The sequence below is a fragment of the Carassius carassius genome, chromosome 44, assembly GCF_963082965.1.
Source record: "Carassius carassius chromosome 44, fCarCar2.1, whole genome shotgun sequence".
NCBI lineage: Eukaryota > Metazoa > Chordata > Actinopteri > Cypriniformes > Cyprinidae > Carassius > Carassius carassius.
In genome coordinates, this window is record NC_081798.1 from 24,152,046 (window position 1) to 24,169,064 (window position 17,019).

Genomic DNA, 17,019 nt, shown 5'->3' on the forward strand with positions numbered 1-17,019 from the left:
TTAATGTGATGCAAGGAAATGTAAAGCATGTACTAAAAAAACTAGGAAATTTTGTGAAGAAAATATTTTCATGTATATATTAACGAAACAGTAAGGGAATTGGCTAATAAATAATCATTTTGAGGTTGTTAGGGCATCAAATTGTTATTTATTTATTTATCTAACTATTTACTTGCATTATACTGTCCTTATTAGGAGAAAATAAGAACACTCTTACACACTCCAACACAGTAGGTGGCGGTATTCACTTTGAACGCTGTTGTTTAACCCCGCGATGAGAACAGAGCGTCGCGCGCTGTAGCGGTTGCGCAGTCGATGCGAGCTCGTGCGAGGTCTGCTGTCAGTCACCGGGAGACCGCCATGTCCAAAGAGGTAAAAACCCCCAAAAATATTGTGGTTTTAGCATATATATTGCGATATAACGGTTATGCATTTTGTGATAGTCATGAAGTCAAGTGTAAAAGAGTGAGATAATTTAATTACCGAAATTATTTTTTGGTAAAAGCGCCAATTTCCTTGCGGCCTCGTCTAATGTCTTTGTTCGCAGCCGATGTTCGTGTAGATACATGAGTTAAAACGCAATTCCTTTGTTTTGAATTGGTTCAACGCTTCATTATGCTATCACTTGTGCTTTCCTTGGATCAGTGTTTATTGGAGTAAATGTGTTTTTCCATCGGCTTTTAAAAATATATAACGTTAGATACATTTTATTCGTTGCGGTGCTGTAGGCCGCACTACTGCAGATGCGCTCCTGCATCAGCGAGCGATTTTATCCACACAATATGGAAAGTGCTAAATAGCATTGGCAGTTTTGATGTTGATAAATTAAAAAGGTAGTTCAGATTGCATCCTTTGCTTTAAAGAAACTTGTTTTTCAGTGCTCCTTTGGTTTGTGTTTTTGCAATACGGTTGCAGGGAAAAAGCCTAACGTTAGATAGCTCGTTTTAAAAATGCTGTTTCTGTTTTTAATAGGTAGTCGGTTTCTGTTTATGTAACGTTGCCATTTAATTAAATTATTAATTTTTTTCTCACAGCAACAGACCCCCCGTGAGCCTGAGCAGCTCCGAAAGCTCTTTATCGGGGGCCTCAGTTTTGAGACAACAGATGAGAGTCTAAGGGCCCACTTCGAGCAATGGGGGACTCTTACAGACTGTGTGGTGAGTACATCTGCGTGCATTCACATGCTAATGAACGAGAGCAGGCTCTGAGACCAGCTGCTTACGTCTTTTCTTTACTCCTGTCTACTCACAGGTGATGAGGGACCCCAACACAAAGAGGTCGAGGGGTTTTGGGTTTGTGACCTATAGTTCGGTGAATGAGGTAGATGCGGCGATGGATGCTCGTCCGCACAAAGTGGATGGAAGAGCTGTTGAACCCAAGAGGGCAGTGTCTAGAGAAGTAGGTGTTCATTCTGAGAAACCTTACAGTCTGTGTTCCTGTGTATAAATCAAATTAAATAACAATTTTTGTTATTTGTTATACTGATGTTTGTGAACGAATTACACACACATGTTGTATATTGCAATAATTGCTCGTACAATGTTTTCAGGACTCGAGCAGACCAGGTGCTCACTCCACTGTTAAAAAAATGTTTGTGGGTGGAATCAAAGAAGACACGGATGAGGAACATCTGCGCGAGTATTTCAGCCAGTTTGGTAAAATTGACGAGGTGAACATCATGACTGAGAAGAACAGTGATAAGAGGAGGGGCTTCGCCTTCATAACATTTGATGACCATGATGCTGTTGACAGGATTGTCAGTAAGTGTCTGCCACTCTTTTGTGTCCACAATCTATAGCAGTTTTAGCCCACAATTACAAGTTGGCATTTGAATCAGCAAAAAAAAACACCAATATATTTATATTTAATTATTAGTAGATGTGATACACTCGTATTATTTCAAAATTGACAAATAATTTGTGACCAATATTTTATATGTAGATTGATTTTTTCCTCTCCAAACAGTTTCTTAAGTGCATTCTCTCATCACTGCTGCAGCTTCAATATGATGTATCACAACATTACGGAGACAGAGGCGTTAGAAGTCAGAAGGCACTTAATTTATGATTTGCTGTCCGACTGAACCAAAGAAATAAAAGCTAATATCTTAACCATATAAAAAATACATTTCAGTGCATCGTATTGCAATTAATAGCATTTTGTTGAAATCGGATCGCACTGCATCATAATGGGGTGAATTGCATCACATAGCTGCTTCATATATATTTTTTATGTATCATATCGTTGGCTATGCTTCGCTATGTGTATCGCATTGGCTTCACTTAAGGAGATGCACATCCCTAATATATATATATATATATATATATATATATAAATATATATATATATATATATATATATATATATATATTATTAGGGATTTGCAGCTCTAACCTGTTAACATGGGAGCCGAATTAAAAACGGACACGCCACGCAGCTGAGACGCTTAAGCCATGCATCCAGTGTGTCGCCGGCCTTAGAATCAGCTGCAGGGTGGGATTTGCGTTGAACGTGGAGACTTCCGCCAATATGTTCGTTTGGAAACACGAAAATTTACTTATGTTCTGCGCACAAAATATTGCATTACGTCATTCGGTACACATGTGCACCATACCGAAAGCCCTGTACCGAAATGGTCCGGTACGAATACACGTACCGTTACACCCCTTATATATATATATATATATATACATTTTATTCATTTAGCAGACGCTTTTATCCAAAGCGACTTACAGATGAGGACAGTGGAAGCAATCAAAAACAACAAAAAGAGCAATGATATATAAGTGCTATATCAAGTCTCAGTTAGGTTAACACAGTACACCTAGCATGGGATTTTAAATAATATAATCTAAAGAAAACAGATAGAATAAAAAAAAGAATAGAGCAAGCTAGTGTTAGAGGTCTTTACACATACAGACACACACATACAATTGCATAATTAATGAAAAGAAAATAGAATATAAAAATATTAGAAAGGTAGTTAGATTTTTTTAAAGAATAGAATTAGAATAGTGAGTGTTAAAGTTAGAGGGTCAAATAAAGATGGAAGAGATGTGTGTTAAGCCGATTCTTGAAGATGGCTAAGGACTCAGCTGCTCGGATTGAGTTGGGGAGGTCATTCCACCAGGAGGGAACATTTAATTTAAAAGTCCGTAAAAGTGACTCTGTGCTTCTTTGGGATGGCACAATCAAGCGACGTTCACTTGCAGAACGCAAGCTTCTAGAGGGCACATAAGTCTGAAGTAACAAGCAGGATAAGTACTGAAGATTTGGATTCCGCTCTTGCCAGTCTTAGGGCTTCAACATCTGAGAGCAAGGCAGTCTCAGTTGAATGTCCACTTCTGAAGCCAGATTGGTTGCTGTCAAGGAGGTTGTTGTGTGTGAGAAATGTAGAGACTTGGTTGAACACAGCTCGTTCAAGTGTTTTTGCAATGAAAGGGAGAAGGGAAACTGGTCTGTAGTTCTCTAAAAGAGATGGATTGAGGTTGTGTTTTGTAAGTAGTAGAGTTATACATGCCTGTCTAAATGATGAGGGAAAAACACCAGTGTGGAGGGATGTGTTGTTGATGTGAGTGAGTGCAGGTACAACTGCAGGAGAAATGGCTTGAAGGAGATGAGATGGAATAGGATCAAGCGGGCAAGTTGTAGGGTGATTAGAAAGGATGAGTTTTGAGACTTCTGCCTCAGAGAGTGAAGAGAATGATGTAAATGAGTGTAAGTTTGCTGGTGATATGAGCTTGACTGATTGTGGTGTGGAAAATTGTGCACTAATGTGTTTAATTTTATTAATGAAAAACGTTGCAAAGTCGTCAGATATTAGAGATGAAGCAGGAGGGGGAGGACAAAGAAGTGAGGAAAATGTTTTAAAAAGCATGTGAGAGTTAGACGAATTGTTAATTTTGTTATGGTAGTATGTCATTTTAGCAGTGGAGACATTAGCAGAGAAAGGAGATAGGAGTGACTGATACACATTAAGGTCAGTAGTATTTCTGAATTTGCGCCACACCCTTTCAGCAGCTCTAAGCTTAGAACGGTGTTCGCGTAGAACATCAGATAACCAAAGGGCAGAAGGGGTGTTACGGGCTGGCCTGGAAGATAAGGGGCAAACAGTGTCTAAACAAGATGTAAGAGTGGAGCAGAAAGTATCAGTAGCACTGTTAGCATCCAAAGATGCAAACAGTTTAGGGGAAGGAAGTGAAGATGAAACCATTGCAGCAAGCCGGGAGGGTGAAAGTGTGCGTAGGTTACGTCGAAAGATGACATGTGGAGGGGTAAGTGAAGTGTCAGGGACCATGTTGAGGTTAAGAGTGAAGAGGAAGTGATCCGACATGTGCAGTGGAGTAACCACAACATGATCAGTAGAGCAGTGTCATGTATAAATAAGGTCCAGTTGGTTGCCTGATTTGTGAGTAGCAGTAGTTGACACTCGGTTGAGATCAAAAGAGGCAAGCAGAGAGTGGAAATAAGCAGACAGAGGTTTATCTAGGTGGATGTTGAAATCTCCAAGCATAACTAGGGGAGTACCATCCTCAGAAAAGGTTGAGAGCAACACATCTAATTCATCCAAAAAGTTACCCAGTGGTCCTGGGGGTCGATAGACAACTACAAAATGTATTTTAAAAGGGTAGGTAACAGTAACTGAATGAGATTCAAAGGAGCTGTTGATACCCAAAGATGGTAAAGGATTAAATTTCCAATCATTAGAGATGAGCAGACCAGTACCTCCACCTCTTCCAGTCAAACGGGGGGAGTGGGAAAATGAGAAATTATTGGAGAGTGTTGCAGGTGTAGCAGTGTCCTCTGGTTTGATCCAGGTCTCTGTTAGGGCCTTGTGATTAAGCTTTGAATGACTAATAATAGAAGTAATGAAATCGGCTTTGTTTACAGCAGACTGGCAATTCCAGAGACCAATAGAAAAAGAAAGTAGTGTATTAGCAGATATAGGCAAGTGTGCAGGTTGTTAAGATTGCGCTGTCTACATTGTGTGATATGTGGTTTGCGAGTGGTAGTGATAGTAGGGATCTGGAAACACATAGTAAGATTTGGTTATAAACAAAAAAACAACTGAAACAGAAATGAAACAAGAAGGAAAAAGATTAATCGAAACAATACTTATATTCTCTGCCGATGTCCCTACCCGGTATGTATATGTATATATATGTATATATATATTTGGGTAGCACTTTATTTTACAGTCCTGTTCCTCATGTACATACTATGTACTTATTATAGTAATTACTATAACTATGTAATAAATAGGTACTAACCCTGAACCTACCCCTAAACCTAACCCTACCCCATGTAGTTACCTTGTGTTACCAGAACTTTCTTAGATAAATACACTGTAAGTACACTATAAATACATGTTAGTACACGTACTGTAAAATAAAGTGCAACCTATATTTGTATATGTATGTGTGTGTGTGTGTCTTTTAACACAGTCTTCATTTGTTCCATTTAACCCACAGTACAGAAATACCACACAGTTAACGGACACAACTGTGAAGTCAGGAAAGCTCTCTCCAGAGAGGAAATGAACAGGGTGTCAGTGAATCAACGAGGTAAGAATTGCAATGTTTTCAACTGACATTATGGCATTTAAAATACAATTCTCAAACGTAACTGTGGCGCGTGTGGCTGTGCTGCGCAGTCAGAGAAATGCTTCCATCGGCGCTTCTGCAAAACAAACTTGTTTAAAATTATTTAAACTAAATTAAAAATTCAAAATTATTATTATTTTTATTTAATATGGACATAGCAATAACATTGGACAAACCAGATGCATTGTTTAAAGTGTTATAGCACATGTGCTAATTTGTTGATCACATGAAACATTTTTATCTGAGTATTATGACCAGTACTTAGTTTGATCTTGCTGGATCCTGTTCCGGTAAATGTCAGATTTGGTATTTTTGCGTCCCGGTAGGCCTACTTGTTTTAAAAAATCCGGCATTTACAGTGCATTAGATTGTGACAGTGCGTGTGTGCATACGAGGACAGAACCAGCGTGAGTTTGAAATATATAATATTTTTTTTCTTCTGCTCAACAAAAAAAGAGATGTTTTGAAGAATATGGGGAACCAAACTGTTTTTGGTCTCAAAATTTTTTTTTTTTTTTTCAATATTATGGAAGTCAACTGTTGTGTTCAACAGAAGAAATAAATTCATACATGATGAATACATTCAGATTTGTAGTATTACTACACCATTTAATCTGCGTTACAAATCATGTAAATAGCTTTCTTCTTGTCTTCAACACTATCGTCGTCGTCTTGCTTGCGAAATCTAAAATGCTTCCATACCTCTGACTTTTTATGTGAAGGTGGCGTCAATGTCGTCAAAGAACCTGAAACCACCATTTTAAGCACCGATTGAATGAATGACGGGTTCGCCTCTCGCACCTTGGTAACATCTCGCAAGGCAAATAAGAGGGTGACATCTAGTGGAGAAGACTAGTAATTAGATTAACGGTAATCTTGCGTTCAATGTTTGCAGAAATAAATATGGAAAAAAAATCGATTCGTGGCCTTTGAGAATCGATTTTGAATCGACCACATTTAAAAAAAAAATATTATTATTTTTTTTTTTTTACCCAGCCCTAATGTTAAACTATTATTTATAATGTAAACTACCAGGCTGGTACTTTACACACATTTTCATATAGACGGAAAAGATCATCCTCTTCACATGAGCAAAAACATCCTTAGCATAACAGCATAGTGGACTGGTATACTAAGGTCTATTTAAACTGACCAGTTTAACCTTTTATATGTTTGGTTGACTGTATTTTATTCTGATAATTAACAGACTGCGATGTAAGTTTGAATTGTTAGAAAACATGCGGGGGGTTGTGCATGAGGCGCCAGCGCGATTGAACAGCTGAGATGTGTATACAAAAAAAAAAAAAACCTTTTGGTGTAAAATATAATCCGCAAAATGTTTACTTTTATTTGTGCACACTCACAATTAAAAACAGAATATTTGTGCTCTTGTAGAATAAAGCAAACAAACAGAATGCACGTTCTCATCCTTTCCGTGAGCTTGTTTATAGAGCGCCGTCTTAATAAAGTCAGGTATATTAGTTTTTTTTTTAAGTTTTTTTTTATGAAAACTAACTGTTAATTTTATTTTAGGCCTATTACTTAGGCTATGCATTTTCTTTTAAAGAATCCCATTTTTCATCAGTTCCTTAAAGCATCCCATTTTTTCATGAATTAAGAGTTCGTTAAATTTATTTTGTTCCCTCAATTCAGTTAAATCATGGGTTATTTAAGGAACAAAATTAATGAAACATGAACCGTTTCCACAAATTAATAAGTCGTAGAAATGAATTAAGAAGTTGTAGGAATAGCCTAGTGTCCCGCAGCCCTGCAAAGCGCACGATATGAAATAATTATCTGGTGAAATGACTTGGTTACTTATTTCTATTGCTTTCCATATTGAAGAACTTTGTGTTGTTTCTATTTTAATGTACTTTTAAAGTTTAAATCACATTAAAAGCTTAATTTGTACATTATGAATTATGATGCATTTATATACGGTCACCGTCACTCACAGTGTTTTGTGCACGAGCCGCACGCAGCCCAACATTAAAAAGGTTAAACTGACCATCGATAGCTTTAATTGATTGCATCTCTTATCGAAAATTAATCGATTTATCGTTGACATCCCAAAAAAAAAAAAATATATATATATATATAGATGGATGGATAAAATCGGCTAAAAAATATATCTGTCTGGCTCTAGTAAGAATTACACACTAGAAAAGGAATGCAATAACACAGACCTCAGGGAAAAAATGTGCCACAGCATCATTTTTATTTTAGCTGTCTTGATATGCATAGCTCTTTGATGATATGTTCAAAAGTTTTTCATTAACTTTTTCATTAAATTCATCTTACAGGTGGGCGAGGAGGAGGAGGAGGAGGAGGAGGTGGTGGAGGTGGTGGTGGTGGTGGTGGAAACTTTGGCAGAGGTGGAGGATACGGAGGTACAATTGCACGTTCTCATTTCTGTTTCATAGTTTGTAGTGGTCTATCGCAGAGATTCTAGAAGTCTGTACCTTACAAAACATAAAATGTACAAATTATGCAGACATCCTCAAATGTGCATAATTGTATCAAACCCAAAGTGGTTAAATTAATCCTACTTCATTTCACTTTGTACTATGCATATTGCATCATGGAAAAATGGAAAGTATTAAATTATTATTTGGGATGTAATAACACACTGACCCACCTTTTTGGGAACTACTGGTCCACAGTGTTCCTTGTGAATTATTCATTTCGCAATGTTTTTCCTTTTGTAGGTGGATATGGAGGAGGAAGAGGTGGTTACGGTGGAGGCGATGGATATAATGGCTATGGAGGGAATGGTATATGAAGATTTTTAGAATGATTCACATTAGGGCTGAAACGAGTAACTCGATTACAAAAAATGATCGAGACAAATTCCTCTGCCTCGAAGCCTCTTTTAATTTATTTTAAATCTCACGTCAGGTTCTTTCGCAATGATTGTTTTAATGTGACACAACACATTTACGTCACCCACAAAGCGGAAGGAGACACAAGCACTGCGTCCGAAGTAGTGTTGGGTGATATGGTCATTTTTCAAATCGTCATATCGTCAGCCCGTGAGATCGACGATACACAATATTATCGAGCATGGGTGGAGCAAGAGAGAGACTCTTTGTTCTTGTCATAGCATAACTATTTGGTGTTTTAAACCGCGCAGGTGCGCAAGAGAGAGCCTATGGAGTCTCCAATAAAAAAAAAAATTACTTTCAAACATACTGACTGATTTAACTAACATTAAATATAAAAATACTGTATTTAAAACAGCTAGTTCATACATAGTCGGACGCAACTGTCATATCGCATGTCCGCATCTGCGCAGGGAAGTTATCAGTCTAAATGTTCTGCAAAATCAGTCAACAGTGAAAATCAATAGCAGATTTAATTTAAAGTCCAACAGTTTAACACTAATATTTGGCATAAACGAACATTTAAATATATAGTATTTAAAACAGGTAAGTTGATATATTTGTAGTAAAGTTGAATTGAACTGATGCATCAGTCATACAGCGCTCCGGACCGCGCGCCTCATGACGAGTCTGACTCACCGCCACAGAAACAAGAATGAGATGCATTCTAACATAACTGTGGCATTAAACTCAGTTAGTGAGGGCTCGTTTAATATATTGCACATACAGTATATAGGCCATTTAGATTACTTGTTAAAGTGCAATGAAATGCCTTATATCTGCAGACGATGTACGTCTGTTTGTGGATGGAGACTTTGTAACGGCCAAAACTATGTATTTTGCATGCATCACATTATAGTGCGGTGTGCATGAAAATAATAACAAGGCGGCAGATTGAACTTATTATCCATAGTGGTTCTCACGTAGTCCTTCTACGTCATCACCACATAGTGTGTTTTATAAGTTAAGTGATCAGTCTTTAAGAAAAGGACTACGTGAGAACCATGCACTATGGATGATAAATTCGCTCTGCCGCCTTGTTAATTATTTTGTCTTTACTTTATTTGTGACACCAAGAAAGAGTTAATCTCTCATGTATGAGAAGAGCGCGTTGCCGTATACCAGCCATTAAATGTGTGGGACACCAACTCGTCGTTTTCTATCTCTTTCATTTCATGGATTTAATGAATTATCCGAATCAAAGCGTTACAACTTCACCGACTACATGCTGAAATCCTCCTGCGCGTGCGAGGTGTGTGTGTGAAATGCGGGCAGTGAAATTAAGTGAAATAGCTGGGCAGTTTAAAAGCCGAATTATAATAAGCAGCCTAATAAAAATAATAGTTATTATTATTTTAATCTAATACATTAATAGGAAAATGAGCCTAATATCGTCTTGATTATCGACAGAGAATTCTGCTTATGTCGATATCTCTGACGATCGTCGATACACGATACTATCGTCTTTACACAGAACTGTAAAGGTACGTCAACCCATCAAAATAAAAGTCCTGTTTTAGACAAGTATTTGCCAGAGATTTATTACTATTGTTTAGCAGAATGAACATAGCCTACTACTAAAAAAATCTATTATTTTGTTTTTTTAAATGTAAGGTTTAATCACACAAAATTTCTTCCGTGTTTTATTTTTAATAGTAAATCCCCTTTGTTTACCAAAAAGTTAAGTTTGCTTAATTTTCAATAATTAAAAGAAAAATTAAATTAATGTTTTGTGTTTAATGTTTAATGTGCATCTCAGAAAATGCTTTAAAACCCCAACTGAATGGCACTTAAATGCACTTAATTCATCTGTCAACTTTATTGTCATTGTTCAAAGTACAAGTACAGACCGAGAAACAATGGGTAATTAAATGTTTATTTTTGATGTATGCATTGCATTTTATGCATTTAAAAAATACAAATATTTTTTTTCTAAAAAAGGAAACCTAGTTGCTCATTTTAAGAGATCCAGGAGTCTTATTTTCTCTTGCATAATTAATATTGCACTTTAATTAAGCAAAAACACATTTTATCCGATTACTCGATTAATCGATGGAATTTCTGGTAGAATACTCGATCACTAAACTATTCGATAGCTACAGCCCTAATTCACATTTACCATTCAACAGTGTTTCAATGATTGTTTATCTCCCATCTCTTTATCAGGCGGCTATGGTGGAGGTGGACCTAATTATGGTGGTAACCGTGGTTATGGTGGAGGCAGCGGAGGTGGTGGCGGCTATGGAAACCAGGGTGGAGGCTACGGTGGCGGCGGCGGTGGCTATGATAACTATAACAATGGTGGTGGAGGCAACTTCGGAGGAGGTCAGTTACCTTGTGAACCATTTTGTCATGTTCTTATTTTTTGTTCTCCTAGGTTTGCTTTTTTAAAAATCTTTGTGTTCAGTTATAGGATGTGCGAGTAAAGTTCTTCTGCCGTGCTGCCTTGAATCGTTTTGAAAGAGTTGCTGTATTTTTGCAGGCAACTTTGGAGGTGGCGGAGGCTACAATGACTTTGGCAACTACAACAATCAATCTTCCTCTAACTACGGCCCGATGAAGGGAGGAAACTACGGAGGTGGTGGAAGGAGCGGTGGCGGTGGTGGTGGCGGCGGCGGCCCATATGGCGGTGAGTGAACATTTCAGTGTTATTGAATAACTACATTTAAATTCAAAGCATTTCCATTCCATGCTGAAGTGTTTTGAGATGTCAGATGTCTCAATCACGGTTCTTTTGTAGGTGGTTATGGAGGAGGCTCTGGTGGTGGTTATGGAGGAGGCTCTGGTGGGAGAAGGTTTTAGATTCCAGGGTAAGAATTGCCCCACGTATGGAAGAGGCCTCTAAAGTTAGCCATTAGTTTGTTTTTAGTTTATCCATGTCCAAACATCTCATAAGATGCGTAACCTATGCAAATGTTAGCCCGTAATCACGCTTCAATTGGTCGGTAAATGAGTAAAACTATTGAGTTTTCAGTGCAGGGGATCCAGCAGCAAACCTTCAAATCTAATAAAGCTAAGATCCAGTATCACAAGACGAATGTTGATTTTGAGTTGCTCTCCAAACCTTCTGGCTGCAGCACATGCAAACACATCCCCATTGTCCTAACCATGCAGTCTTAGCTGACCTGAAGGTTTGCTTCTGTGCTACTACTACTCATTCCCCTCCAGTTCAGCTCTTGATAAAGACAAAGCAAGGTTGCAAAGTGTAACTGAATTTATGTTCCGTATTGTCCAACAGGCCACAGTACTTAGAGGAGAGCCAGAGAGAGATGACAGGGAAAGGAGAGAAGCAAGCAGGTTTACACCTAGATCTGCCCAGCCAAGCAATGTGGTGGCGATATTAACGTCTGCCATACGAAGAGAACGTGTTCAATAGGGGAGGAAAATCATGTGGGGGTGGGGATGGGGGGGGTTGAAAGTGGTTATAAAAAAAGGAACATTTCAAAAGTACTCTTGACCTGGAAGATATTTACTAGTTTGTAGTTTTCCCTTTTTTGTCTGTGAAGTGCAAAGCATTCCAATGAGATTTTATGCAGGGTTTAATTGTTGTGTTGGCTTTTCTCTTACCAGAACCAGTAGGGTGTCTGTCTTTTTTCTTTTACATTTCTTTTCCTTTTTTTAATGTGAACAGTCACCAATCAAGATTAAATAAACCACTCCAGTTTTTTTATTTAATTGTATTCGTCAGTGTTTTGTTTTGGAAATTGTGAATAATTGCCCGGATGCATGAATGATTGATTGTATTTTACGCAACAGACCTGCAGCATGCTCTGATGCTGTTGGGTATTAGTCTTTTGTGATGTAGATTTAAAGCTTTACCCTAAAGTAATTTTGACCTTTGGTTAAAGCATTCATAAGCCTGAATTACTGGATAATTAAAGTAACGCTTCTTTCAACTTTCATGTGAAATACCTGTAAAGAAATCTGAGATCTACTGAACTTCAGCAAACTTTAATTAGCTTGTTCATTTATATTTATAATTGGGCCTAGCACACATCCTGGTTTATGTTTTTGGACAAACAATGTTTCTTTGTTTGAGTTCCGCTGGGGAATTAAATCCATAAGAGGATATTTAGCAACTCTGAAATGCCGCCTGAAGGCAATCTTGCGAAATAAGCGGTCAGACTATCTGATGAAGTGCCAGCAAAGATTCTAGCCGTCGGGAGGAGCCAGCTTAAAGGCTAGCCAAAGAGAAGAGACTTTTCAGAAGCAGTCCATCGAAGAGAGGCTAGCCATTGGGATGAGCCAGCTGAGAGGCTAGCTTATTGGAATCGCCAGCAGTCTTATTGAGAACAGATGATTGCTGTTGTAAGACTAGCGAGAAACAGCTACCAAAGTAAGGTATTTAACATACCAGACTGGTAGGTAAGAGGAGAATTTTAGTTTTTTTTTTTTTTTTTTTTTTTCATGTGAATTATTTGTGCTCATCAAAATTAGGTAACAGTGTAAAGATTTTGTTGCTTGGTTGTTTTCGTGTTTGTGGTGAAAACATGAGTGCCGAACTATCACAGTGAGCAAGTTTTCAACTGTGTTTTAAGTAAGGTTCGGTATATAATTTTATGTTGTAACAGTAGTCTTTTGTGTCAGTGGTGCATGAGACACTTATGACCATACACTTTGTGCTTGGCTACATGTCTTTGTTTCTCTCCTTATTTTTGGTTTTAAGTCAATTCATTCTTTTTCCAGGGATATAAACTTACGGATTTTGTACCTGCGACATGGTTAGCGCTAGTTCAAATGGCTGGTGATCTCGAAGGTGAGTGCATGTCATTAGATTTATTTATATTTTTAAATACTGTATATTTTTCCAAGTTCCCCAATTGTTATTTTTCTTTTTACATCTAGGGTAACTAAAGACTGAGGCCTACCCCAAAAACAGCAACTGCTCAAACATTTTAACATTGCATTATTTTGCTGTTTTCTCCACGTTGGCACATGGCCAGAATATTTGAATTGGTAAGCTGTTTTAAATTAATCTTAAGTGTCTGTTTTAAATGAAGTTGTATGGTCATACAATTTTGTATTGTTAACCTTGTTTAAACCTTATGCACAAATCTTTTCTTTTTCCACCACAGGTTGTGAGAGCGCAGAGTCAAATACCAAACAATATCTGCTGGACAGCATTAGAAATTTTTCAACTTTTCAATGTTTTTTTTTTTTAATAGTGCAGTTTTTTAAGTATGGTATCAAATGCTTTATTTACCAAAGCAGTGATTTTTACACCTATTTATATTTCGTGATTCAGCTGGGATTAAAAGCATATGTAACAGCCAGACTATAGAAAATTAATCAACAGGTTCAACCGATCAAGTGAAAAGGGGTCTTTGTATGATATGTCAACATATCAGCTGAGTTGTCTTGAGAAATGTGAACAATAAAATATATTTTGATTATAGTTGCATGAACATTTGGATGCAAAGCTCAATATCATTAATCACTTGCATAACTTACTCTGAAGCATCTGACAGCTACCATATGAGTGAGGTTTGTTTTTTTTCGTAGCCAATCTTGTCCAAATATTTAAGTTGTATACATATAGATATCTAATGTTCTGCATGAGGTAATTGCCATAACTGGGTAATAATAACTAGTTACAAGACCTGAACATGCCCATCAACCTGACTTTAACCCATGCAGTTCCCTTATATTACTAATTTCTTTGTTGGATAAGTGCTCTGTGAGTGCAGAGAGTCTAAAATAAAGTGAAACCCATTATTATTTGTAGATTTAGCTATGTATGAGCTGCATACAAATATGCAGTGTTCTAGATTAAACAGGTGACATGTTTTACTCTCCTAACAAGCATAAAGTATAAAGAGATCAAATGCTTATTTTTGCAGTCACTTCCTGAAATGTTAAAATTATGGATTAGCATTCAGCTTTTATTAAAGGGGGCTAATGATGATTACAGGATGGTGAAAGCCTTGAAGAAAGAGCTTTTTTATATATGTATTTGTTTTAATCCAAATGTTCATAGTCGTTTATAAGTGACTAAGAAAGGGTATATGTGGGTGTTAAAAATGTCTTTAAAATTCTTCACTTCCACAAATTAAGGCCTTAAGGTTTTAAATCAGAGCAGAAATTCATGGCATTAAATTTGCACGAATTGCAAAAAATGAATATATTAGTATATTTGTTTTCCGAAACAACTATTTACATTTTGTTTAATAACATTAGAATGGAGATTGATACAGTTAGAGGGTCAAATAAAAATGGAAGAGATGTTTTTAGACAATTCTTGAAGATGGTAGAGGATTGACTTGGGCAGGTCATTCCACCAGGAGACAGGACCAGCCCGAGCCTGTATGGCCCCTTGGTGTTGGCAATGCTACTGATTATTGTCATTGCTTGATTATTCACACACTATAAATCTAACACAGAAATTGTCAATTTTATTTGTTTGTAGCTATGTTGCTTACATCATACTAATGATTTACCCTTCTACGATTTTTAATTGCAACAGTAGTAAACCCACAAGAGTGGTCAGGTGTTAATTTGCACTTTATCGTTCAAAGCGGTACATTTAAAAAGTGAAAGTGACATAACATTCAGCCAAGTATGGTGACCCATACTCAGAATTTGTGCTCTGCATTTAACCCATCCAAAGTGCACACAGAGCAGTGAACACACACATACTGTGAACTCACACCCGGAGCAGTGGGCAGCCATTTATGCTGCGGCGCCCGGGGAGCAGTTGGGGGTTCAGTGCCTTGCTCAAGGGCACCTAAGTTGTGGTATTGCCAGCCCGAGATTCAAACCCACAACCCTAGGGTTAGACATTAAACTCTCTAACCACTAGGCCACGACTTCCACAAATGTGGTGTACTGAAAAGTAGCTAAATAAACCAGCAGACAATGCATTTACAGAACATGTTATTTTAACAACATAAATTATTATACACAGCAGCAAGCCATCTAACAACAACTCTTAATCTATAACTAGTTAACTGAGGCATTATGATGTTGGAATATAATAGCAAAGACCCCAAAGATTGGCTAAGGTTAATAATGTTCAACTGTAATCGGTACCAATTTTATGAAACAGAAATGTTTTATTACAAAATATACACACATGCATATACATATATATATACACACACACATACAGACACACACACACACACATATATATATATATATATATATATATATATATATAAACCTGTATTAAAGTATGAATAAGTTATTTAATAATGGTATAATAATAATAATACATTAAGTAATTTATCTTTAACTGGTAGGGGCTGCTAAATATATTCAGCCCAACACTTGTCGCTGCTGTAGTTGTGTTAATGCACAGCTCTATTTTGACATCGGCTTGTCAGATTGTTTTCCGTCTATTGCTAAAATATTTATCACTATCAAAAGTGTCAGTCATATCAATGACTCGTGGAACAATTTAGCTGATTCACTCGCAATTTTATTACAGTAGTGTTTGTCATTCCTGAAACAGTATACGTGGACAAACCAAACTTTTCTTCCCATTTTAAATTGATTATGAGAAACCGTTTTTCTTGGGAAGATCTGCGAGTATGTGAAAACAGTTAGTTCAAAGCGGATTTCGACTAACTTAAACACCTGATTAAATCAAATTGTGATCTGATTTGTGCATGGCATGTCGCTATATATATATATATATATATATATATATATATATAGCTGTCACTTCATGTACTCTTGGGAGGGCCCTGGTGGCCATGGGGGCCCTAAGCAGCCGCTTAGTTCGCTTATATTTACATTTAGTTATTTTGCAGATGCTTTTATCCAAAGTGACTTACAATTGGGGGATTCATAAAGCGATTCTTCCTAAAGAGGCAAGCAGACACAGAAAGTGCTGGTAATACCAAGTTTTAGGCATTGTTCAAATAAGTACAAGCTAGAAAGAGAAGGAATAAATAAAGAGAAAGACTATTTATGGTAGCACTTTATTTTACAGTACGTGTACTTCCCTGGTACATACATTGTAAATATATTGTACCTACTGAATGCACTGTAAGTCTCTTTGGATAAAAGTGTCTGCCAAAGGCATAAATGTAAATGTAATCCTACAGGCAAATGAGTGGTAAAACAAGGTACTTACCCAAAGTGTATGTACATGGTAACAAATAAGAAACACGGCTGTACTTAACAGTCGTACATGCATGGTCATTAGTTTGTACATTCAGACAAGTTCGGGTAAGAACTTATAGGTAGCGCCCATACATGGTTAACTAAATATTTACTTTACTTACTAATGTATATACATGGTAAATATGTAGTATCTACTGACAAGTGTGTACAAAAAGGCATGTCCTTACAGTATCCGTAAATGCTAACTAATAAGACACATTACTGTACACACTAATGACATATACATGGTATATGTGTAGCACCTATGGAAAAATGTGGTAACAGACAAGACACATACTGTGCTTGGTATATACGGTACGCTTGGTAAGTTTTAACTTTACCTAATAAAAAGAGGACTGATATTTAATTGCTTGTGCAGGACTGTAATTGCTAAATTGCTCTCCCCAACTGTGCTTACAAAGTTT

General features: G+C 37.1%; 1 protein-coding gene across 3 annotated transcripts; it reads left to right on the top strand.

Moving 5' to 3' along the window:
* Window positions 1–219: 219 nt before the first annotated feature.
* LOC132126717 (heterogeneous nuclear ribonucleoprotein A1-like) lies at window positions 220–13,880 on the top strand. 3 transcript variants are annotated; one of them, XM_059538167.1, is made up of 13 exons: window positions 220–372; window positions 1,035–1,157; window positions 1,252–1,398; window positions 1,550–1,760; window positions 5,472–5,564; window positions 7,907–7,993; window positions 8,312–8,377; window positions 10,652–10,810; window positions 10,968–11,114; window positions 11,226–11,295; window positions 11,724–13,241; window positions 13,331–13,441; window positions 13,561–13,880. In XM_059538167.1, exons 1-10 carry the CDS (start codon window positions 316–318, stop codon window positions 11,285–11,287), a joined length of 1,152 nt encoding a protein of 383 aa, XP_059394150.1. In that variant the 5' UTR covers window positions 220–315; the 3' UTR covers window positions 11,288–11,295; window positions 11,724–13,241; window positions 13,331–13,441; window positions 13,561–13,880. The 3 variants fall into 3 exon arrangements, with proteins under 3 accessions (XP_059394150.1, XP_059394151.1, XP_059394152.1); XM_059538168.1 differs by having other exon boundaries at window positions 7,919–7,993; XM_059538169.1 differs by having other exon boundaries at window positions 7,922–7,993.
* The last annotated feature ends 3,139 nt before the right edge of the window (window positions 13,881–17,019 follow it).